The 23,926-nt window shown below is 64.1% G+C and overlaps 2 protein-coding genes across 4 annotated transcripts; one reads left to right on the top strand and one right to left on the bottom strand.

Moving 5' to 3' along the window:
• Window positions 1-10: 10 nt before the first annotated feature.
• Window positions 11-14,893, bottom strand: LOC311618352 (uncharacterized protein). Of its 2 annotated transcripts, none has more exons than XM_084875845.1 (5): window positions 14,032-14,893; window positions 3,019-3,192; window positions 1,638-1,719; window positions 1,413-1,550; window positions 11-287 (listed from the first exon to the last, which is right to left on the bottom strand). In XM_084875845.1, the coding sequence occupies exons 1-5, from the start codon at window positions 14,153-14,155 to the stop codon at window positions 137-139; spliced, it is 669 nt and encodes a 222-aa protein (XP_084731971.1). In that variant the 5' UTR covers window positions 14,156-14,893; the 3' UTR covers window positions 11-136. The 2 variants fall into 2 exon arrangements, with proteins under 2 accessions (XP_084731971.1, XP_084731972.1); XM_084875846.1 differs by having other exon boundaries at window positions 14,241-14,893.
• GABRD (gamma-aminobutyric acid type A receptor subunit delta) lies at window positions 13,015-23,926 on the top strand. 2 transcript variants are annotated; one of them, XM_084875822.1, is made up of 9 exons: window positions 13,015-13,234; window positions 18,513-18,625; window positions 18,967-19,034; window positions 19,141-19,361; window positions 21,674-21,756; window positions 22,054-22,191; window positions 22,723-22,878; window positions 23,036-23,247; window positions 23,632-23,926. In XM_084875822.1, the coding sequence occupies exons 1-9, from the start codon at window positions 13,167-13,169 to the stop codon at window positions 23,905-23,907; spliced, it is 1,335 nt and encodes a 444-aa protein (XP_084731948.1). In that variant the 5' UTR covers window positions 13,015-13,166; the 3' UTR covers window positions 23,908-23,926. The 2 variants fall into 2 exon arrangements, with proteins under 2 accessions (XP_084731948.1, XP_084731949.1); XM_084875823.1 differs by lacking the exon at window positions 13,015-13,234 and adding an exon at window positions 15,110-15,238.

Here is a 23,926-nt window from a genome sequence, read left to right as displayed (position 1 = left end):
CCAGGGCCCCGGACGTACGTGTGGCCGGCCTCTCCCTCCGCCGTGGCCCTGGGCTTCCCCCTCTGCTGCCGGGTGAGGTGGTCTATCCGCAGGCGGGTGGCATGCAGCTCCCCTCTGCAATGGGGGGCGGAGCCTGTCACGGTCTGGGGCGCGGCCTGGCCTCCTCCCGGCACCGCCACTGCCTCCAGAGGGGCCAGGCCAGTGCGTGCCGCATGCCCAGGGTCTCGGTGCTGCATCCGCCCGGGCTGCTCCCGTTTCCGGAAAGCCCCGCCAGGAGCCCGTGTGACCTGCGCCCACAGGGGTGACCTGGAGTGGGAAGGGCCATGGGGCACAGGGCACAGGCCTCGGACCGCCGGACAGCACGCCGACGGGCTGCCGAGCCCGGCTCCAGCGCCGCTCTGTGGCGTGCAGGTCGCCTCCGCTAACACGCCAAACCCCGGGCACCAGCTCTCACACTGAGACATGGAGCCCGCCCCACAAGGGGCCAGGGGTCTCGGTTTTCTCAGGGGAAGCAGGGACTGAGGTCGCACAGAGGAACACCGTGTGGCCAAAGCCGGTGTGGCTCAGTGGCTAGAGCGCCAGCCCGCGGACCGGACGTCCCGGGTTCCATTCTGGTCCAGAGCACAGGCCCAGGCTGCAGGCTCCTCTCGGCCCAGGCCCGGGCTGGGATGTGTGCAGGGGGCAACCCGTCACGGGCCGCTCTCACATGGACGTTTCTCTCTCTCCCCCTCCCTCTCCCTCCCTCCACGCCTGCGGGAATGTCCGCAGAGGCTCACAGACAGGAGGCTGGAGCCTCGGCAGGAAGCACCAGACAGGACACCCGACCGGGACGAGCAGCCGGGGCCGAGGGCGGGGACGGCCGTGAGAGCGTCTCCAATGTTCATGCGGTTGAGACGTGTCCCCATGGGCGCTGGGGAACACACAGGGGGGACACAGGGTGGGGACATGGGGTGGGGACATGCGGGGGGAACATGGGGTGGGGACACCTGGTGGGGACACGCGGTGGAGACACGTGTGGGGGGGACATGTGAGAGGGACACAGGGTGGGGACACGTGTGAGGGGGACATGTGGGGAGGACACGGGGTGGGGACACGTGGTGGGGGACACGGGGTGGGGACACAAGGTGGGGGACACGCAGTGGGGACACAGGGGACATGCGGTGGGGGACACACGGGGGACACGCGGTGGGGGACACGCAGTGGGGACACACGGTGGGGACACGGGGGGGGCATGCGGGGGGGACACGTGGTGGGGACACGGGGTGGTGGCCCCGGCTCTGCTGCTAAGCTGGGGGCGGCCGGGGGCAGGGAGGCTGAGCCCGCAGGATGCAGGGCAGGATGGGGTGGCCGCGGCCCAGCCCGGCCCACAGGACCCCGCCTGCCCCCCTCCACCCCCCGCCCGCCGGGCTCACCGCGTCCTCTGCAGCTGCAGGTCCTTCTCTCTGTGCTGCTGGTCCCGGTGGCTCAGGTCCCCGCGCAGCTGCCATATCTGGGCCCGGACGGGGACGGGCCTCCGCTCCCCGGCCTCGGCCTTCGGCCCTGCCCCGGTGCTGACGCAGACGGCACCGCTCGGACGCAGCCCAGGCCTGACCCCCCCCTCCCCGCCTGAGGGCCGGGGTGCCCCCCCCAGCACCTACCGGCTCCCCAAGCAAACGCCACCCTCAGCCCCCGGAGGCAGGGGCTCCACCTCGAACTCGGGGCCCTCCAGGTCATCTCGCTCTGGAAATTGGGGTGAGAGTCAAGATGGAGAAAAGCAGATGCGGACGTTCGAGTCGGAAGTTCTGGGACAAATTTGGACAAAGCTCAACCCGGACACCGTGGTGATGGTTCTCAAAGAGTGTTCCCAGGAACCCAGGGGGCACCCTGAACCCCTGGGGGTGGGATCTGCAGAGTCAGGACCGTTTCCATAACAACACCACACACATCGGTCTTCCCCACGCTTTGTGTTGCTGTTGTTCGTCCATTGATTTTAGAGAGCGGAGGGAGGGGGGGGACAGAAACATCCATGTGGAGAGACACATGGATGGACTGCCTTCCACACGCTTCACACCAGGGCCGGAGGGGGGGGGGTGGACCCGGGACCGAGAGCCCCGGCCAGGCCCCTCCCCGCCGCCCGTTTGCAGCAGGTGTGGGGCCCAGCTGCCTCCGCTCACCACGCTCCCGTGGCTCGTCAGCGGTGTTATTCTGAGTGGATGACAAGCGCCGTGCTCTCAGCCCTAGTTTTTAGCAGGAGCTAAGGAGGTCCTAACCGGCCTCAGCAGAAGCCCTGGGCGGGGCTTGGCGGGCGGGGGCTCTGACAGGAGCAGCAGGGAGTGGTCGCAGGGTCCGGGCAGAGCGTGGAGAGGTCTCCGCTTCTTCCAGAAGCTCCACAGACTGACGGGGAGGGAACTGGCTGGGGGGGGGGGGGCGCGGCGGGGTCAGGGAGGGTCAGCCAGCTCAGCGCCCAGCGGGCCGGCGGGGGGTAGACCAAGAACCCATGTTCTTCCTGGGGCCCGGCAGTGCCCCCGACTTCAGCCCATCAGAAAAACAACGTAAAAGTCTCCAGAGAAAAACAAAACAAAACCAACAACCACAGAAACATCTTGGCCACACCCAGGCCTGGGGTAGAAGGGCCTGGGGTTTCTCCGTGAAGGCGTCGGAATCGGAAACTCGGACGCCTGCCCCTTTCAAAACTCGCAGACGCAGCTTCTCTCTGTTTCGACTGAAGACAGAATAACATGAGCTCCCTCTTGGAAAGAAAAAACCGCGTTCAGGAGACTCACATCTGGCCTGGCTGTGGGCTCGGCCCGGCCTGCACCCCGAGGGCCAAGGCTCGACCCCGCCCCAGGTGGGGGCACGCATGTGAGAGGCAAGCAATCCACGTGTCTCTCTCTGTCTCCTCTCCCTCCCTTCCAGTCTCTCTAAAAATCAATGGGAAAAATGTCCTCAGGTGAGGATTAACAGGAAGAAAGAGGACGCCCTCAGAAAAGAACCACAGGACGGAAGGGGCGGTGTCTGCGGCCGCTGGGGCCTCCTCACCGTCCTCCACGCGCGGGGCGTCCAGAGCCTCCACCTCGGGGGACAAGCTGGCAGCGCTCGCCATCGCGGGGCCGGCGTCGGCTGCAAAACACGTCCCAGAACACAGATGCGCACGAGGGCAGGTTTCTAAGCGTGACCTCGAGTTGAATTTCCTAAGAACTAACAACTTCTTTCCTGTAAGAAGACGTTAAGAAGGTGAAGAAGAAAAAAAATAAAATAAAATAACAGCAGGTTATTTAAAAAGAAGAAGAAGATGTAGAGGACCCCGGCTAGTGTTGCTCAGTGGCTAGAGCATAGGCCTGCAGACCGAAGGGTCCCGGATTCGATTCTGGTCAAGGGCATGTTGTGGGCACATCCCCGGTAGGAATGTGCAGGAGGCAGCTGATTGGTTTCTCATCGATGTTTCTAACTCTCTCCCTCTCCCTTCCTCTCTGTAAAAAATCAATAAAATATATATTTTTTACAAAGAGTTCCTAAACTTCAACAAGACAGTCCAAATACCCGCATGGCTCCGTGGCTGATCATTGACCTATGAACCAGGAGGTCAGGGTTCGATTCTGGTCAAGGGCACATGCCCGGGGTGCGGGCTACATCCCCAATGTGGGGCGTGCAGGAGGCAGCCGGTCCATGATTCTGTCACCACTGATGTTTCTCCCTCTCTCACCCTCTCTCTTCCTCTTTGAAATCATTAAAAATTAAAAAAAAATAAAAGTGTACTTTCCAAGAAAAGAACCCTGCTAGCAAAAATAACTAATAAAATATAATAAAACACGAAGAGAGTAAAAGCTGAAGACAAGCATCTCACCAAACTGGACTAAAAACCAGTCACACACAAAAAAATTTAAAAGTCACAAACAGGCTGCGCTGGGTGGGAAGTGTAACCAGGCCGCCGGGCGTGTTGCTTAGAAACGGACCCAACGCTTCAGGCAAAGGTCAGCCAGGGGTCACTCCGTCCGGCGGGGAGCGGCTCCCGGTGTCAGGGCTCTGGGTTCCCAGCCGCTGCGGAAACGATCCCAACTTTTGGGGTCAACTTGCAACTTTTCCGGAAACTCGGGTCGCTCAGGAATCAGCAAAAGTGCACCGAGCCCCTGACGCAGCTGTGTGCCTGAGGGGAGCGGCCAGGCCCTGAGGGGGGGACAGGCCCTGAGGGGGGAACAGGCCCTGAGGGGGCGGACAGGCCCTGAGGGGGGGACAGGCCCTGAGGGGGGAACAGGCCCTGAGGGGGGGACAGGCCCTGAGGGGGCAGACAGGCCCTGAGGGGGGAACAGGCCCTGAGGGGGCGGACAGGCCCTGAGGGGGGACAGGCCCTGAGGGGGGTGGACAGGCCCTGAGGGGGGTGGACAGGCCCTGAGGGGGGGAACAGGCCCTGAGGGGGGTGGACAGGCCCTGAGGGGGGACAGGCCCTGAGGGGACAGGACAGGCCCTGAGGGGAGCAGAAAGGCCCTGAGGGGGCGGACAGGCCCTGAGGGGGGACAGGCCCTGAGGGGACAGGACAGGCCCTGAGGGGAGCAGAAAGGCCCTGAGGGGGCGGACAGGCCCTGAGGGGGGGAACAGGCCCTGAGGGGGCGGACAGGCCCTCAGGGGGGTGGACAGGACAGGCCCTGAGGGGGCGGACAGGCCCTGAGGGGGGGACAGGACAGGCCCTGAGGGGGCGGACAGGCCCTGAGGGGGCGAACAGGCCCTGAGGGGGCGAACAGGCCCTGAGGGGGCGGACAGGCCCTGAGGGGGGAACAGGCCCTGAGGGGGCGGACAGGCCCTGAGGGGGCGGACAGGCCCTGAGGGGGCGGACAGGCCCTGAGGGGGCGGACAGGCCCTCAGGGGGGTGGACAGGACAGGCCCTGAGGGGGCGGACAGGCCCTGAGGGGGGGACAGGACAGGCCCTGAGGGGGCGAACAGGCCCTGAGGGGGCGGACAGGCCCTGAGGGGGGCGGACAGGCCATCAGGGGGGTGGACAGGACAGGCCCTGAGGGGGCGGACAGGCCCTGAGGGGGCGAACAGGCCCTGAGGGGGCGGACAGGCCCTGAGGGGGGCGAACAGGCCCTGAGGGGGGCGGACAGGCGGGGCGCCCCCAGCAGGTGTGCAGACCCGGTGGGGTGACCCCTGCCCTTCACCCGCCCAGACGCCGGGTCCCGCCCTGACGGTCTGAGCTCCGCCCCCCGCACGGCGACCCCACGCCCAGCCCGAGCCCGCCCGAGGGGACCGGCCCGGCCCCGCCACCGCCCGGAGGCGCCGGGCCTCAGGCTCCGGGCAACGGACCCCTCCGGGCCGCCCGCCTGAGTGCGGGGAGCGGATCCGGCGGAGACACCCGACGGAGGCGCCTCACCGCGGTCCCGCCTCCGTCTTCTCCCCGCGGCGGACCGGCCCGGCTCTCCCCGCGGGCCCGGCTCTCCCCGCGGCGGTTTGGAGCGGCGGCTCTGGCAACGGGCGGCTCCACCGGGACGGGGAGGGGGGCGCCCAGAGCCCCCGCTCGCCCGGCGATGGCTCCGCCCAATGGCAGCGCCCCCCCCCTCCCCGCCCGGCGGTGGTTCGGTCCAGCGGGGGGTGGGGGTGGCAGGTTGGGTGGTGGCGCCCCGCCCCCTGCGCCCCGCCCCCTGCAGCTCAGTGCATAGAGCCTCCGCCTGAGGACTAAAGGGCCTGGAGTTCAATTCCCGGTCAGGGCACAGGCCTGGCTTGCGGGCTTGATCCCCAGGGTGGGGCGTGCAGGAGGCAGCCGATCCATGCTTCCCTCTCACCATGGATGTTTCTGTCTCCCTCTCCCTTCCTCTTTGAAATCAATCTATATACAGTATATAAGAGCCCAAGCGACTGTTACAACGGAATGACTGCAACAACCCAAACGATGTGTTGACCAGTCGCTATGGCATGCATTGACCACCAGAGGGCAGGAGCTGTCCTCTGGTAGTCAGTGCGCGCCCCACCTCCAGCTGCCAGCAGGCCCAATTCCTGCACCAGACCTCCAGTAAAAACATATTAAACACACACACACACACACACACACACACACACAGGAACAGTGCGTGAAACCGGTTTGGCTCAGTGGCTAGGGTGTCCGCCTGAGGACTGAAAAGTCCCAGGTTTGATTCCGGTCAAGGGCACATACTTTGGTCGTGGGCCCATCCCCAGTGGGGGCTATGCAGGAGGCAGCTGATCAATGTTTCTAATTTCCTATCCTCCTCCCTTCCTCTCTGTAAAAAAACCAATAAAACACATTAAGAAAAAAAAAAAAAAAAAGACTGCATTCCTAGAGCTGCAGGGAGCTGACTTATCTAGACAGAAGGCCCCACCTCTGATCCCTGATTCGTCCATCCTCATGCAAATGAAGACTCTAAATCCTCCAAGTTTGATTGGTCCAAAAGATGCTGTCCTGATTGGTCAGAGTGAAGCCGCTCTGATTGGTAGGTGAAGATGCTGGAGGGCGGTGTTATGGTGCACAGCTCTGATTGGATGGGGAGAGCCTCAGGGCTATCGGTTGAATAGGATTCTGGGAACTCCTTTATAAGGGCCTGGCTCAGCTGGCAAGACTGCAGACAGGCCTAAAGTGGTCTTGCTCAGTGGGTAGAGCATTGGCTCATGGACTGAAGGGTCGCAGGTTCGATCCCAGTCAAGGGCACATGCCTGAATTGTGGGCTTGATCCCCAGGGTTGTGCAGGAGGAAGCCAATTAATGAGGCTCTCTCATCATGGATGTTTCTGTCTGTCTCTCCCTCTCCCTTTCTGACATCAATAAAAATGTATTTTTAAAAAGAGTGCAGATGGGTCGTTTAGGGCAGGTTTCTCAGCGAAGGAAATGACTGCCTGAGAGGCCCCAGTGAAGTGGCTGCTAGGCTTGCTTCAAAAACACTCTTTTTGCCTGAGGGTAGTTTGCCTCTCTGTTTACTAATGAGTTTGCCGACCACTGCCTTAGGGAAAAACACTTAAAAACCATTTTAATAATGTCCTAATGTCGTTAACCTGAAGTCAGAGCTTCTGGGTAAGGGTAACGCCTGATGCAGCTGTCTGCAAACTCATTAGTCAACAGAGCGGCAATCCAACAGCTCTTTGGCCCCTTGAGTGTGGCTCTTCCACAACAGACCACGGACCTGAGGCTCCGGTGCCACAGAAGGCCGCACGCAAATGAAGAGAGGCTGGAAAAGAGTTAATCTGGGACATGGGGGGCCCGGGAGCCCCCCTCCAGGGGGAGGAAGAGGAAGAGGAGGAAGAGGAGGATGTTTCCTCCCTTGACGGACAGCCCTCTGGTCAGGAATTGCTCACTTGCGTGGGACGTTCTCTTTCACATGGAAGAATTCAAACTGCCCGGAAAACGCTGACAGGAGGATGGGCTCTGGTTCTCCCCGTGAGCTGCGCAGTTGCACTCGGGCATCCGGTTAATCGTGGGGAAAAGAACGCTCCCAGCGCCAAGGACCTGGTTCTGGGGCGCGGGTGTGTGTGCGTGTGTGTATTTGTGTGTGTGTGTGTGTGTGTGTGTGTGTGTGTGTGTGTCTGATGACTAAAAACGGCATCAGCGCTGAGCCCGTATCCTGTGTGTGTGTGTGTGAGTTTGTGTGTGAGTTTGCGAGCGGCTGCTCTCCGGCTGCGGAAAGCGTTCCACATCCATCCTCCCTGCCAGCCCCTGCTCTCCCCGAGCGAGCGAGCGGTTCCGTCTGAGAGTCACAGGCTGGCGATGACACCGCCGCCCGCGTCCTGTTCGGTCCACGTCCCCGGGAAGGAACAGCCGCCTCCCTCCCCTCCGGCTCCCGTGAGTCACCTCGGCCGCCCGCCCGGGGCGCGTCCTGCTGCCCGGATGGACGCGGGCCAGCCCCCCGCCCGCCCGCCCGCCGCCCGGCCTTGGCACCAGCCTCCCTGCGCTGCGAGCTCCTGGCAACACGCGGAACCAAAGGAACCGTGCAGGAGGGGCTGCTGCTGAGGGCGCGGGACCGGGCAGAGCTGCAGACCGAGTGTGTGTGTGTGTGTGTGTGTGTGAGTGTGTGAGTGAGGGTGAGTGAGTGAGTGTGTGTGAGTGAGTGTGAGTGTGTGTGTGAGTGTGTGTGTGAGTGTGAGAGTGTGTGTGAGTGTGTGTGTGAGTGTGTGAGTGAGGGTGAGTGAGTGAGTGTGTTTGTGTGAGTGTGTGAGTGTGTGTGAGTGTGTGTGTGTGTGAGTGTGTGTGTGAGTGAGTGTGTGTGAGTGTGAGTGTGTGTGTGAGTGTGTGTATGTATGAGTGTGAGTGTGTGTCTGAGTGTCTGAGTGTGAGTGTGTGTGAGTGTGTGTGAGTGTGTGTGAGTGTGTGTGTTAGTGTGTGAGTGTGTGTGTGTGAGTGTGTGTGTGTGAGAGTGTGAGTGTGTGAGTGTGTGTGTGAGTGAGTGTGAGTGTGAGTGTGTGTGAGTGTGTGAGTGTGAGTGTGTGTGAGTGTGTGTGAGTGTCTGAGTGTTGTGTATGAGTGTGTGTGTGTCTGAGAGTGTGTGTATGTGTGAGAGTGTGTCTAAGTGTGTGTGTGTGTGAGTGTGTGTGAGTGTGAGTGTGTGTGTGAGAGTGTGAGTGTGTGTGAGTGAGTGTGTGTGTGCGTGTGCGTGCGTGTGTGTGTGAGTGTGAGTGTGTGTATCTGAGTGTCTGAGTGTGAGTGTGAGTGTGTGTGTGTGTGAATGTGAGTGTGAGTGTGTGTATCTGAGTGTCTGAGTGTGAGTGTGAGTGTGTGTGTGTGAGTTTGTGTGTGTGTGTGTCTGAGTGTGTGTGTGTCTGAGTGAGTGTGAGTGTGTGTGTGTGTGAGTGTGTGTGTGTGTGTATCTGAGTGTCTGAGTGTGAGTGTGAGTGTGTGTGTGTGTGTGTGTGTGGAGGCTTTCCCGCTGCCCCTGGGGCACTGCTGTCCACAGTGTGGTCACCACAGGGGCTCAGGAAGCGCTTGCCATACTTCCCGGGCCCGGTGCATGCTGGTCCGGCTCAGGGCCACAGAGGAGCGGGATGCCTGCCTGCACTGGACACAGACCCCAGGGCTCCTGGGTGTCCTGCCTGGCGGACAGCCCCTCCGGCTGGCCATTTGGGACGAGTTACGGAGTCACCTGGTCGGATACGCGCCCAGTCCGATCTGAGGGGAGGAAGCTGTCTGCCTCGGGGGCCGCGGGCACGAGGGGCACGAACTGGACCTGGCAGCCCTGGCCGGTGCGGCTCAGTTGGTAGAGCATCAGCCTGCTGACCACAGGGTCCCAGGTTTGGTTCCGGCACATACCTCAGTGGCAGGCTCCTCCCCAGCCCGGGCCCTGGCCTTTGTGCAGGAGGCAATCCATCCACGAGTCTTCTCTCATATCCATGTTTCTCTCTCTCTCTCCCTCTCTCTTCCTCTCTCTCTAAAATCAATGGGAAAATATCCTCAGGGGAGGATGAGAAAAATAAAAAATAAAATAAAGAGATGGCCACGCTAGGGGGAGTGCAGGTGCCTGGCCAGGGCCGGAACATGGGACAGGGCGGGGAGCGGGGACTGAGGGCACTCGGCACACTGGGAGGACCCAGAGCTTCGTTGTCATTGGTGCTCCGTGGTCGGGGACCAGGCCCCCGGTCCGGGCGGTCCCCCCTGCCAAGACCAGGGTGGGGGTCCGGCACAGGCCTGGCCTGAAGCAGCCCCCCGGCCGACAGAGACCTGCTCGCTGTTTTGAAAGTTTCACCAAAGTCGCACCTGGAGGGTGGGGTCTCGAGTAGGAGCAGGGACTCCGAGGGCCCGGGGAAGGGGTGGCACAGGCGCCTGCCGGTTGGACGGTTTTCCGGGAACACGGCCGTTACCCTGAGTCAGGAAGCACGTTCTCCGAGTCGCCGTCGCCTCCCGGGCTTGCGAAGCCAGGACGCCCGCTGCCCCTCTCACGACCGCCCTTTGCGAACGAATCAACGAAGCCGGTCTGGCTGGTGTTGCTCAGTGGTTTGGCATCCGCCCCTGCACCGAGAGGGGGCCAGTTCCATTCTCTGTCACAACACACACCTGTGTCTCCAGCTCAGTCCCCAGTGGGGGGCCTGAGGGGCGGGGGGGGGGGGCAGCTATCGATGCTGATGCTTCTCTCTCAGCAATGTTTCTATCTCTCCCACTCCTTTCCTCTCTCTCTCTCTCTCTCTCTCTCTCTCAAATCAATTTAAAAAACAAAAAACAGGAGAAGACACTTGTGAGGCCGCACAGCCAGGTGGGAGCAGAGCTGGGGCAGGGCCACCCTGACCCCAGCGAAGGGAGGTGTTTTCCTTCGGGGAGTGGGCCTGCGGGGTCAGGGAGGGCCCAGGGCCGGAGCCTGCTCTCCAGGCTGTGCGGAGGCCCGGGTGGTCCGTTTCCTCCCGGAGCGAGTCTGGGTGGAGCTGGTGCTGGTGGCATGAGGCTGGCTCAGAAGCGCCTCGAACGCCCTGGAGAAGGAACTGGGAGAAGCCCGTTCTCCAAATCCCAGCGGGAGCTGCTCGGGAGCCGCCCGGTGCCCGGTGCCGGAGCAGCCCGTATGGCCCAGGGAAGAGGGGGGCCTTTGGATTTTGGGGTCCTCAGCATCCCTGGTGTTCGGGGAGGGAGGCTGCTGCTGAGAGTCTGTGGTCTGCAGGGCGATTCTTATTTTTAAAATATGTCTTTATTAATTTCAGGGAGAAAGGGGGAGAGAGAGAGAGAGAGAGAGAGAGAGAGAGATCGATGGTGAGAGAGAATCACTGTGTAGTCGGCTGCCTCCTGCACGCCCCACACTGGGGATGGAGCCCACCACCCGGGCCTGTGCCCTGACAGGAATCAGACCGTGGCCTCCTGGTTCACAGGACGACGCTCCACCTCTGAGCACTGCCGGCCAGGCAGCGGGGGCTTCCTGGCCTCTCTCTCTGCGCGGGTTTTGAAGGGGGTTGCCTCCGGGCTGGAGGGGGAGGAGTCGGTTTGATGCCAGGTGTGCCCCGGCCCTGCAGCTGGGCTCACAGCCCCTCCTTTCCATACCGAGCAGGTCCCGGGGCCTGGCCGAGTAGCTCAGTCGATCAGAGAGCATCACCCGGATGCGCCAAGGTCGCGAGTTTGATCCCTGGTCAGGGCACATACAATAACCAACCAAAGAATGCATAAATAAACGAAACAACCAACCTCTCTCTCCCTCTTTCTCTCTCTCAATTGTCTTAAAAAAAATAAGTAAATAAAATAAAGACTGAGAAGGTCCCGGTGCTGACAGCCTGGGAGACGCTGGGACCAGGGCAGAGACCGACCGTCCGTTCGTCCGCACGGGGCCCAGAGCTCAGGACGGAAAGGCAGGAGGAAGTGCCTGTGTGGCCCCGGCTGCCAATCACACCTCTGCGCTGGCTTTGGAGACTCTGCACCCGCGTGTTCCTGCACCTATTAATCGCCTAGTGTATGCCGGAGGCGTGGACACAGGCGACACCCTGACGAAGCGGGCGGACAGGGTCCCTTCTCGGGCGGGGTGGACGCCCATGATCCTCGGGGAAGGGAGCCGGGCCGCGCTCCGGCCCTGTGTTTTGTTTTTCGTGAATTAATTCCTCGACTCCCAGCAAACCCAGGCCGTTGGACCCGTGGGGACGTGGCTGCAGGCACACACTCCATGCGCTGCCCGTGGGCGCCTTGAGCCCAGACTTCTGGCCGGAAGGACCCAGGTCAGCGAGGGCGGGAGGAACCCCGAGGGAGGCCCGTCGCTGAGACCCGGCCGGCGTTCCTGGGGACCGTGTCCGGCTCGGGGGGAAGAGAGCTGGGCCCAGCCCTCCTCCCGGTCCTGGCACTCAGGGTCGGGGTGCCTGTGTCCGGCGGCACAGCCCACCCACACCCCTCCACCTGCCCAGGTCCCCCGCCCGTACTCGTGTCCCAGGAGCAGCTCGCGGCACTGGTGGCAGACGTCGCATCCGGACGTGAATAGAGCCCTGAAGTTGGGGATCAGCTTTTTTTTTTTTTTTTTTCCAGAGTCTGCTGCAGAATTTTCTGTTCAAAGGAACTAAAATAGGAAGCTGTGCGGGCTTGGCTTCTCAGCGTGTGGGGGGCGGGAGGGTGGATGCTACTGTGTCTGGGCCCAGCCGTCCTCGGGCTCCTGGAGGGTGTGATCGGATGGGGCCTGACGGCCTGGCAGAGGTCGCCCCGGCTGTGGCCTGAGTGGCTGTGGCCCCAGAACCCCGGCCCTGGGAGCGGCGAGCCCCACCCTCGGCCGGGGTGGGCAGAGCTGTGCCCGGGGTTACCGCTCTGGCCCTGTGTTGACAGGTTTTTAAAAATATATATACTTTTGTTGAAACCGGTTTGGCTCAATGGATAGAGCGTCAGCTTGGGGACTGAAAGGTCCAGGGTTCGATTTCGGTAAAGGGCACGTACTTTGGTTGCGGGCATGTCCCCAGTAGGGGGTGTGCAAGAGGCAGCTGATTGATGACTCTCTCATCGATATTTCAAACGCTCTATCTCTCACCCTTCCTCTCTGTAAAAAAACAATAAAATATATATTAAAAATATATATATATATATATATATATATATATATATATATATATACTTTTATTGATTGCAGAGCAGAAGGGAGAGGATGAGAGAGAGAGAGAGAGAGAGAGAGAGAGAGAGAGAGAGAGAGAAACATCCATGATGAGAGAGAATCCTGGACCAGCTGCCTCCTCACACCCCACACTGGCGATCCAGCCCACAACCCGGCCTGTGCCAGGAGCGGGAATCCAACCCAGGACCCACCCATGACCTCCGGACTCCTAGGTGGGCGCTCAGCCCAGAGCAGACAGTGTGGAGGGTTCTGGAAGGAGGTGCTGGTGGGTCTCCCCCAGGGACGCCGGCACCCCCACCCCACCCCCGCATCGCCCCAATCGGCTTCTCTGGCCCCACCAACAGCCCCGCAAACTGGCCCACTCCGCCCCATCCGTCCGAAGGGCCCTGACCCGCCCGGAGGCCGCCTCCCCGGGCCGTGCGCGGAGGACCCGGTGCGCCGCCGCCCGGAGGGACGGCCGCGGCGGGACCCCTGGCGGGTCCGGGGGGAGGACGGGGCGCGGGGCGGTGCTGGCAGCTGCGGGGCGGATCCGGGCGGGAGGAGCCGGCGGATCGGGGCGGGCGGGGCGCCGGGGTGCGGGGAGGCTCCGCTCCGGCTCCTCCCGCCCCGCGCCGCTCGTCCTCCTCCCCCGCCCGCCTGTGCGCCCGCCGCCGCCGCGGAGCAACTTCGCGACCTGCCGGCCCCGCGCCCCGCGCGCCCCGCACCCCGAGCCATGGCCGCGCTGGCCCGGCTGCTGCCGCCGCTGCTCCTGCTCTGCGCGCCCCGGCCCCGCGGCTCCAGGTGAGCGCCGAGCGCGGCGGGACCGAGCTTCTCCCCGGGTCTGCCCCCCGAATGCGCCCCGTCCCACCCCGTCCCACCTGCACCCGAGTCCGCCCCGGGTCCCTGCCCCCGCCCCGTCCCCGGGCCGGACCCCTCTCCCCGATCCCGCCCGCGAGGCGCTGTCCGCCGTCCGGTGCTGAACTGGGGCGGGCGGCGGGCGCGGGGGAGCGGCGCCCACTGCTGCCCGGAGCCCCCCGGAGCCCCCCGGAGCCCGGAGCCCGGAGCCCGGAGCCCGGCACTCGGCGGGTCCCGGCCCGAGGTGCCCTTCCAAGCGCCGGCTGCGCGCTCTGCGGGCGAAGGGAAGGAGGATCCGGGAGCGGGAGGCGCTGCCCCCCTCCCTGTGCGCTGGGCTCCCTGGTCCCGGTCCCGGGCAGGTCTGGCCCTGGACAGGTCTGGCACAGGAGGGCCGCCTCAGGGCTGCCTGGGAGAGAGGGGGTCCGGGGTCTCCTCTCGGGGCCATTGCAAAGGCGCCCCCTGACCTCTGGGTGTGCAGGTGGGAGCCCGCCAGGCGCCCCTGCGGGGTGGGGGGGAGGGATGAGCGCCCCCTGCTCTCCGTGGGGACCTGAATTGGGCACCAGCCGCCCAGCGGCCTGAGCCGGGGCCTGGCCACCTCCCGTGGGAGCGGAGGGCCTTCTGGTGAGAGGGCCCTGCAGAGGAACCGGAGCAAAAACAGACACCCCGCCCCCCCCCCCCGGCTGGGTGCTCAGTGGTTAGAGCGTCAGCCAAAGCTGAACGGTTGCGGGTTCAAGGGCAGGTACCTGGGTGGCAGGCTCGATGCCCGGCCCTGGTCGGGGAGTGGGCGGGAGGCAGCCGATCGCTGTGTCTCTCCCATGTTGATGTTTCTCTGTCTCGCCCCCTCCATTCCCTCTTTGTAAAAACCATGGAAAAAATATCCTTAGGGGAGGATTAATAACAACAACAACAAAAATACACAAAAACCCCAGACAATCCCCACCATCCCCACCACCTGTATCTGGGGTGTCGCAGTCAGTCCGCTGATGTCAAAGGATGGAGAGCCGTGCGGCCGACCGCCAGCCTGTGCTGCTGCGAGCTCTCGGGCAGCCCGTCCTGGAGGGCGGGGGGCGCTGGATTGGTCAGAGCTTCCTTGTCGATGGCGTGGAGGCCTGGGCCTGGCAGTGCTGGCCGCGGTGCCCCGGTCCCGGGCAGGGCTGTGCCGTCCTCATCCCGGGGAGCTGTGCCCTTCATCGGCCCCGTGGACCTTCCTGCTCCCGCTGCCTCCTGCCCAGACCAGTGTGGGGCAGGGGGAGGTGCCCCGATCAGCTGGCGACCCAGGCCCACGGCCACGGCCACGGCCTCTGAAACCCAAGGCTCTCTGAGCCCTAACATCTCGGCCCAAGTGTGACCCCAAAACTCCTCTGGCGGGAAAGCCTGTCTCGCTTGGACGAGGGGTTCGTTTGCTGACACTGTCCTGTTTCAGGGCGTTTGTCCGTGTCCCGCTGGGGAGCTCTCCAGCCCCCAGGCCTGCACGGGCGCCCTCCACCCTGCTGGAGCCTGACACACTCTGAACTCCGACCCGCCTGGCCCCTGGGCGTGGCGAGCACGGGCCACCTCCCGACGGTCCCTTCCACCAGCTCCCTGTCCCGTCCCCCCTCCCCCACCCCGGAGCAGAGGACTGCGCCCCTCGGGGTCCGGGTCTTCACCCCGCTGCGGGGGGCACAGCGGGGCTCACAGGGTGCCTGGTGCCGGTGCAGGCTGCCCGGCGTGGCCCAGGCCGGGGGGCACCCTGTGGGGAGGGAAGCAGGAGCTGCAGCATCGGGGTAGGGGGCGGTCAGAGCCAGGCCTCCCCCGAGTCCGACCGTCACTCCGCGTGGGCTCTGCTCTGCCAGCTGCGCGCCGAGTGGGTGGCCTTCCTGCTGCCGGCACCTCGTCTCCCTGGAGAAGCCGCGCCCGGCTCCTGCCTCCGGCTCACCGTGCCGAGCGCTCCTGGCGGCTCGCTTTGCCTTGGTAACTGCCGTGCCGGCGGGCGTTGCTCTAAAAACAGAGCCGCCAGGGCCCCGTGGGCTGTGTGTGCGGTGGGGGGCGGGGTCCCGGGGGAGGACCGTGCACCCACCTTCCCTTCTGTCCCCTCGGGCACGGGGCAGGCGGGAGGGGGCGAGGTCTACGGGCACCTAGGGTGCGGGGGGGGGGCGCGCAGGGGCCGCTCCGCCCAGAGGTGAGCCAGGCCCAGGCCCCCGCACGTCTGCTCTTCTCCCCGGGGAGGGGGGGAAGGGGGGAGACCCTGCCCAAGGCCCAGTAGGGTCCCGGGCCGTCATGGGCCAGCAGCTCCCTCCCAAAATGCTGTCAGTCACCACAGTCACCTCCACGCTGAGCTTCCTGAAGGTGCCCCCCTCCTGCCCCCCAGAACCCGGACTAGAATGTAGCACGCCCTTCTGGCGTCTGGACCGCCGCACCCTGCACAGCCAGTGGGCACCGGCGCCCTCCGGGTGGGAAGTGATCTCAGGGGGACCCTGTCCCCTAAGCACCCCCCTCCCTGCCCCCCGAGGTCGCAGGGGCCGAGCCATCTCCTGGCCTCCGGCTGCTTCCGGGCTGACTTCCCGGTGGGGCCGCCCCTGGGGCTGACGGGGCTGGTCCTCGCCCCGTGGGGTGGGGTGGGGTGGGTGGGAGCAGTGTGTCCCCTGGCCCGCAGCCCGAGGCCCGGAAGGACGGCGTCTCCTGCCGGCCTGGTTCCGGCTGCGCTGCCGCTGGTGGCAGCTGGGCTGGTCCAAAAATAACGGCTCTTCCCATTCCTCCGAGTGACCTTCAGCGTGGCCTCCCGGGCCCTCCAAACCGGCTTCCCGGGGGGACGCCTCTGATCCTTTTGATCCTTCGCTACAAAGCACCCCCCCCCCCCGCCCCCATCCTGGGCCGGCCGTCACCAAGGGGGGCCCAGCCAGGGCACAGGCTGAGGGTCTGTCAGAGTCATCAGCTAAGAAGCTCCTGGTTCAAGGTCAACCTTCCTCAAAGGCCTCCAGTGAGACAGACCAGGGGCCTCCAGAACCCAGGTGGCCCCGTGGTGTTGCCCCCTCCCCCCCAGCACAGGGGGCGGGGCCCGGCGGCTGCCCCTGAGGCTGAGGTGGAGGCTGGGCTGCACACTCAGCCCTGTAACCTCAGCCCCGCCCGCTGCTGCTCTAGAGACGCCAGGCCCTGGTGGCCCCGGGCCGGCCAGGCCCCCTCTGTCTCCGTGGGTCCCGTCTGCTCCCCTCCTGGGGGAAGGGGAGGGGAGGAGACAGGCTCCGAGGAAGCACTGGTCCGGGGAGCACGGAGCCCTGGGCTGCAGCGGCCACGTGAGGCACCTCACGTGGGCTGGGCAGGCGGCCGCACACGGGGCCTCGGCGTGGCTGCAGGACGGGCACTGGGGAGCCGGAGCCGGGGGCCGGCCACCGATGACAAGGAAATGGTCCCTGAGGGAGCAGGATGCGGGGAGCTGGGGGCCCCCCAGGTGGCTGGCAGGGTGGTGGGAGCCCAGAGGGACGGAGGCTATAGGAGCAGCGTGGGCACCTGGGCAGGCGGCCACACTGCCTTCTGCGGGCGGGTCCGCCTCCAGGCACAGGGAGCCCCGGGCACAGGGACCCCCGGTCTCAGGGCTCCGGGTCCCGATCTTGGTCTCTCGTGTCTCCCTCACGGGCACAGGCCAGGCCTGGGCCCCAAGGTGACCTTGTCGGGATAGAAGTGCTTCAGAGACTAACAGGAGAGTTATTCATAAAAATGTATACATTCGCCAAAACCGGTGTGGCTCAGTGGATAGAGCGTCGGCCTGCGGACTGAAGGGTCCCAGGTTCGATTCCGGTCACAGGCATGTACCTTGGTTGTGGGCACATCCCCAGTAGAGGGTGTGCAAGAGGCAGCTGATCGATGATTCTCTCTCATCGATGTTTCTAACTCTCTATCCCTCTCTCTTCCTCTCTATAAAAAATCAATAAAGTATATTTTAAAAATGTATATATTCATAAATATAAACACACATGTAATTATACTTAAAGGTTTCAGAGAGGAAGGGAGAGGGACGAAGAAACATCCATGAGAGAAAGGAGCTGGGCTGCCTCCTGCATGCCCCCGGCTGGGGATGGAGCCTGAAACCCGGGCATGGGCCGAGACTGGGAATTGAACCCTGACCTCCTAGTTCATAGGTGAAAGCTCAGCCGCTGAGCCACGCGGGCGGGGGAGAGTCATTCTTGGATGCCCCCCCGCCCCCCCTCGGTCATGTCATTCCGGGTTCTGCCTCCCCACGGCGGCCCCTGGCGGCCGGGTGTGGGTGTGAGCGTTGCTGGGGCTGCTAGAAGGAGTGACCACAGACTTGGGGGCCTGGTCCCCTCCCAGTTCTGGGGGCCAAGTCGCAGTCCAGGCGTGGGCAGGCTGCTTGCTTCCGAGGCCGCGGGGAGCATCCACACGGAGCCCCTCCCAGCTCCCGGGGCCCGGGCCTGGGCTGCGCTGGGCCTGGGCGGTCAGGCCCCCCTGCCCCTCCCGGTGTCTCTTCTCCCCAAGCCAGTGTGGCCTCATCTTAACCCTTTACTGTGCGAAGACCCCACCTCCGAATAAGTCCCACTCGGAGGTCGGGGTGCATGAGTTTTGGGGCCACTGCTCACCCTGGGGCAGGTGAGCGGAAGGAAGGTGGGCGGAGAGTTGCTGGGGAGCCCCGTGGTTCGGGCTGTCGGCGGGCGTGGGCCTCAAGGTGCCCGCCAGGCGCGTGGCACGCGTCGGGGCTGCCGGGGTGTCGCCGGGGTTTCCCTGCAGCCAGGAGGCGGGCCCCCCGCTCCTCCGGGGTCAGGCTCAGCTCCGGAAGCACAAGGCACGTTGGGGGCTCCGGGGCCAGAGGTCAGGAGGCGGCGGCAGCCTCCCCAGGGGCTCCGGGCCTGGCCTGAGGCGGGTGGGGACCTCAGCTGCGCCCCCGCCCCCGGCCCTCAGCCTCCGGTCCTGCGTCCTTTCTCCGAGTTCCTCCTGCTGGACGCGTCCTCCTCGGGCCCTTGTCGGGGTCCCCTGAGGCCTGTCAGATGGGAGGCCCTGATGTGGGCTCTGGGGCTGGCTGCCCTCCGGGGCCGCTGGTGAGGGGGCCGGGGGGCTCCTCCCTGACCAGGCCACGCCGGAGGGGCAGGCGCTGAGCAGAGGCCCGTGGACCAATGGAGCCGCCCGGCTCGGCACCTCTCTGTCCCCGTCCCTGGCAGGGCTCCCAGCCCTCGGGCTCTCAGCAGGCGCACCCCATCCCCTCCCCGTGCACCGCCGTGACCCCGGCCTCCGTTTCCAGGGCGATGAATGACATCGGGGACTACGTGGGCTCCAACCTGGAGATCTCCTGGCTGCCCAACCTGGACCACCTGATGGAGGGCTACGCCCGCAACTTCCGGCCGTGCATCGGAGGTGGGCGGGCGGGGACCCCTGGCCCAGGCTGGCTCCCCTGAGGGGGCTTTGCACCCTGAGCACCGGCCCCCCAGGGACACCGCTGGGAAGGTGGATCCCCTAGGCCTCCTGGAGACTGGTGCTGACACGGCTCCTCCTGCAGCCGCTGGCCACAGCCTGCTGCCTGGGCTCTCCTGGCCTGGGTCCGTGTGCACGTGTCTGTATGCATGTGTGCGCACACATGTGTGTGTGCATGGGTGCGCACATGCTTGCATGTGTGTGTGTGTGTGTGTGTGGTGTGCGTGGGCGTGTGTGTGTGCTTGTGCAGGGCCTGGCCTCAGCCCACCACGCCTTCCCCGCAGGGCCCCCCGTGAACGTGGCGCTTGCCATCGAGGTCGCCAGCATCGACCACATCTCGGAGGTGAACATGGTAGGTGTGCCCGCCTCTGCCCGCCTCTGCCTGCCTGCGCCCGCCTGCTTCTGGGACCAGTTGGGCGCCCAGGCCGGCGGCTGACGACAGGCCTCCCTCCGCCCAGGAGTACACCATGACCGTGTTCCTGCACCAGAGCTGGCGGGACAGCCGGCTGTCCTACAACCACACCAACGAGACGCTGGGGCTGGACAGCCGCTTCGTGGACCGGCTGTGGCTCCCCGACACCTTCATCGTCAACGCCAAGTCCGCCTGGTTCCACGACGTGACCGTGGAGAACAAGCTCATCCGGCTGCAGCCGGACGGCGTCATCCTGTACAGCATCCGGTGAGCCGCCGGCGCCGGGAGCCGGGCTGGGGGCGCTACACCCTCCGCCAGCAGCCTCTGCTCGGCACCCGGCGACGGCGGGGGCTGCCAGAGGCACCGACAGTTCAGCTTCTGGCCAACAGGGCCACCACCTTTTTTTTTTTTTTTTTTTTTTTAATATATTTTATTGAATTTTTACAGAGAGGAAGAGAGAGCGATAGTCAGAAACATCGATGAGAGAGAAACATCAACCAGCTGCCTCCTACACACCCCACACTGGTGATGTGCCCACAACCGAGGTACATGCCCTTGACCGGAATCGAACCCGGGACCCCTCAGTATGCAGACCGATGCTCCATCCACTGAGCCAAACCAGTTTTGGCAGCCACCACTTAAAAAAAAAAAAATTCACATGGCATGAGATCAGTGGTTCTCAACCTTCCCAATGCCGCAGCCCTTTAATGCAGCTCCTCACGCTGTGGTGACCCCCAGCCATAACACTATTTCCGTTGCCACGTCATAGCTGTAATTTTGCTACTGTTATGAACCGTCACGTAAATATCTGTGTTTTCCGATGGACTTGGGCGACCCTGCTAGCGGCTCCCAACCTGTGGGTGGGACTGCAAAATGACAGTTAAGAAGTAGCAACGGGAATGATGTGTGGTTGGGGGTCACCACAGCATGAGGAGTTGTATTAAAGAGTCACGGCATTAGAAAGGTTGAGAACCACTGCATAAGAAGAACCCTTTACAAAGGAACAATTCAGCCCTGGCCGGTGTGCTCAGTGGAGAGTGTCGGCCTGTGGACCGAAGGGTCCCGGGTTCGATTCCGATCAAGGGCAGGTACCTCGGTTGTAGGCTCCTCCCCGGCGCAGGCCCTGGTCAGGGCTCCTGCAGGAGGCGACGGATCGATGTGTCTCTCTCACATCGATGCTTTTCTCCGCCTCTCCCTCTCTCCTCCACACCCCCTACAATCAGTGGGAAAATACCCTCGGGTGAGGATTAAAACAAACAGTTCAGGGACACAGGTGCCACCATACTGTGCCATCTTCGCCTCTGTCTAGCTCCAGGACATGTCATGCCCCCAAAAGGAGACCCCGAGCCCGTGATGTGGTGGCTCCCCGCCCCACCCCCCAGCACCCCGAAAGCCACCAGCCTCTGTCTGGGGACCTGCCCCGCGGCACACACTTTGTACAGACGTGCCTCACACCGGGACGCCAATGTCTGCTGCCTGCTTCGCGCGTCCAAGTGGCGTCTCTGAGGCGCAGCCACGTCGGAACTCGGATCACGGCTCCATTCCTCTCCATTCCCCGGGGCTCCTGGGAGGGGCCCTCAGGCGGGCACAGGGCCTCTGCTCCATTGGGGTGCCCCCGCTTCTGCGTCCCCTCGTCCATCCATGGACGCCGGCTGTGGGCGGCACTGCTGCGCACGTGCCTGTTCGTGCCGTGGAACATGTGTTTTCGGACACACGCCTTTTTAACATGGAATTAATTGCCAACATTTTGAAAATCAGGAACTTTTTTAAAAATTTACATAGGAATCTAAATTATCTAAATTCACTTGGAAAACCAGGCCGCTGGGCCACGGACAGCATTTTTTTTTTTTTTTTTTAAGTTGGAGAGCCACTGGGTTAGAGTTTTAATTTAATTTAATTTAAAATATATATTTTATTGATTTTTTACAGAGAGGAAGGGAGAGGGATAGAGAACTAGAAACATCGATGAGAGAGAAACATCCATCAGCTGCCTCCTGCACACCCCCCACTGGGGATGTGCCCACAACCAAGGTGCATGCCCTTGACCGAAATCGAACCCAGGACCTTTCCAGTTCTTTGGCTCTATCCACTGAGCCAAACCAGTTAGGGCCACGGACAGCATTTTGAAGGATGAAGAAAGTGAATGAAATTTAGTCCTTCATTCCTTTAAAAAAAATTTTTTTTTTTTAAATTGATTTCAGAGAGGAAGGAAGAGGGAGAGAGAGATTGAAACTTCAATGATGAGAGAGAATCATTGACTGGCTGCCTCCGGCATGCCCCCCACTGGGGATCAAGCCCAAAACTCAGGCCTGTGCCCTGACCGGGAATCAAACCACGGCCCCTTTCGTCCAGAGGCCGACGCTCTGCCCACTGAGCCACACCGGCCGGGGCCCGTCCTTCACTCTTAAAGGAAGACCCACCCATTCTCTGTCCACCCAGGAGCCACCCAAGCCCACGGGTGAGGCCGGGGCTCCTGGGAGGGGCCCTCAGGTGGGCATAGGCCTCTGCCCGTGGGGTCGGGGAGCTGCTGGCCTCCAGGGCCCGCCTCCCCCTGGACCCCTGCCCTGTCGTCCGCACAGAATCACGGCCACGGTGGCCTGCGACATGGACCTGGCCAAGTACCCCATGGACGAGCAGGAGTGCACGCTGCACCTGGAGAGCTGTGAGTGCCCGCCGCTCCGGGCAGCACCCCGTCTCCGGGACCTCGCTGGGGGCGGGCAGGGGCCTCGGTGGGCTGGCCCTCCCTGTGCAGCTGGCCCGGGAGGCGTGGACCTGCGTGCCAGGCCGCCTGGGGAGGGGGACCTGGGCTCATGCCACCTCCTCCGGCCCCTCCGGCCACCGAGGCCGCCCTGGCCCCGTGCCTGTGCTCCCAGCTCCCCTGGGCGGCAGGGTCTCCGGCTGTGGGCGGGGGGGGGGGCTGGGCCCGGGCCCGCCACCGCCCACGCGGGCTCTCCCGCAGACGGCTACTCGGCCGAAGACATCATATACTACTGGTCGGAGAACCAGGAGCAGATCCACGGGCTGGACAAGCTGCAGCTGGCGCAGTTCACCATCACCAGCTACCGCTTCGCCACGGAGCTCATGAACTTCAAGTCGGGTAATGGGGCCTCCGGCCTCTTCCCGGGAGCCCGGCTCTCGGCTCCCTGGGCGTTCGGCAGAGGCCCCGCCGGCCGCTGGGGGGCAGGGCGGGCCTGGGCCAGCGTTCCTCCGTCTCACTCCTCAGTCCTTGGCCACTTCCCGGGAGTAGCAACGCATTGAGTGTGGGGGCCCCCTGAGGGGTGCAGGGTGCCCCCAGGAGCCCCAGGATGCAGGGGCCGGGGGGCTGCCTCTCATGGGGGCCTGTGAGTCCAGCCCGTTCTTTCCCTGAGCTCAGCCGTGAAGGGCAGGGCCAGGAGGGGAGGTCCCTCTGGGAGATCTTGCCATTCTCCCCTCCCCCGCTCCTCCCTCTGGGTGGCCAGGCTGTGGGGGGTGGGGTGAAGGTAGGGGGCTGGGGTCTCCCTTTCTTCTGAGGCTCGCAGGGGCCGAGGGCCATGGTAGGGGTGGGGCAGGGGCAGGATGGTGCTGGGTATTGATGGCTCCCTCCCCCCTTCCTTCCCTTCCCTCTCCCCTCTACCCCCCTCCCCCGCAGCCGGCCAGTTCCCCCGGCTCAGCCTGTACTTCCACCTGCGGAGGAACCGGGGCGTCTACATCATCCAGTCCTACATGCCCTCCGTGCTGCTGGTCGCCATGTCCTGGGTGTCCTTCTGGATCAGCCAGGCGGCCGTGCCCGCCAGGGTGTCTCTAGGTACCAGCCCGGCTGCCCGCCCGGGGAGCTGGGGGACGGGACGGGCAGGAGCCGGGAGCAGGACCGGGACCCCGTCAGCCACGAGCCCAGGCCCAGCCCCGGCCCCCCGAGCCGGCCGCCCTCGGGGCAGCGGGATCACCACCCCCGCCTCCCGCAGGCATCACCACGGTGCTGACCATGACCACCCTGATGGTCAGCGCCCGCTCCTCCCTCCCGCGGGCCTCGGCCATCAAGGCGCTGGACGTGTACTTCTGGATCTGCTACGTGTTCGTCTTCGCCGCGCTGGTGGAGTACGCCTTCGCCCACTTCAACGCCGACTACCGGAAGAAGCAGAAGGCCAAGGTCAAGGTCACGGAGCGGAGGGCAGAGGTGAGGGCCAAGGTCAAAGTCACAGAGCGGAGGGCAGAGGTGAGGGCCAAGGTCAAAGTCACAGGGCAGGGGGGCCCAGAGGTGAGGGCCAAGGTCAAGGTCACGGAGCAGAGGGCAGAGGTGAGGCCCAAGGCCACGAAGCGGAGGGCAGAGGTGAGGCCAAGGTCAAGGTCACAGAGCGGAGGGCAGAGGTGGGGCCGGGGTGTGCTGGTTCCCTGGAGCTCAGGACCAAGGACAGCACCTTTCCTGTGCCTGCCAGACCCGCTACCGCCTGCTCCTGCCGCTCCCCCTGGGTCCCGGAGCTGCGGGCCAGGGTGGGGTCCCGCGTGGCCGCCTTGGCCACCTCAGTCCGGGCTGCGGGCTCAGCTGCCTCTCCCCCGGCAGGTGGACATGAAGCACGCCATCGTGCTGTTCTCACTCTCGGCCGCCGGCGTCTCCCGGGAGCTGGCCGTGTCCCGGCGGCCGGGCCCCCTGCCCGGGGGCCTCCTGGGCTCCTACCGGCCGGTGGAGGTGGAGGTGGGGGCGGCCGAGCGGCCGGGGGGCCTCCGCGCCCTCCTCAGGCCCATCGACGCGGACACCATCGACATCTACGCCCGCGCTGTCTTCCCCGCCGCCTTCGCCGCCGTCAACATCGTGTACTGGGCGGCCTACGCCCTGTGAGGCCGCCGCCCGCCCCAGC

The sequence above is a fragment of the Pipistrellus hanaki genome, assembly GCF_964339955.1.
Source record: "Pipistrellus hanaki genome assembly, chromosome: 2".
Taxonomy (NCBI): Eukaryota; Metazoa; Chordata; class Mammalia; order Chiroptera; family Vespertilionidae; genus Pipistrellus; species Pipistrellus hanaki.
The sequence above is the reverse complement of the archived record's forward strand: the minus strand, read 5'-3'. Positions and strand labels throughout refer to the sequence as shown.

Bases quoted from the DNA above. Each gene is read 5' to 3' on its own strand.
- LOC311618352 (XM_084875845.1), bottom strand. From the start codon at position 14,155: ATGGTTTTTACAAAGAGGGAATGGAGGGGGCGAGACAGAGAAACATCA. The intron at 1,551-1,637 runs GTAGGTGCTGGG...CGTCTGCGTCAG, and splicing joins GGCGTTTGCTTGGGGAGCCG to CACCGGGGCAGGGCCGAAGG. The intron at 288-1,412 runs GTGAGCCCGGCG...CTGTGGGCGCAG, and splicing joins CTGCAGCTGCAGAGGACGCG to GTCACACGGGCTCCTGGCGG.
- GABRD (XM_084875822.1), top strand. From the start codon at position 13,167: ATGGCCGCGCTGGCCCGGCTGCTGCCGCCGCTGCTCCTGCTCTGCGCG. The intron at 18,626-18,966 runs GTGGGCGGGCGG...CCTTCCCCGCAG, and splicing joins CTTCCGGCCGTGCATCGGAG to GGCCCCCCGTGAACGTGGCG. The intron at 21,757-22,053 runs GTGAGTGCCCGC...GCTCTCCCGCAG, and splicing joins CACGCTGCACCTGGAGAGCT to ACGGCTACTCGGCCGAAGAC.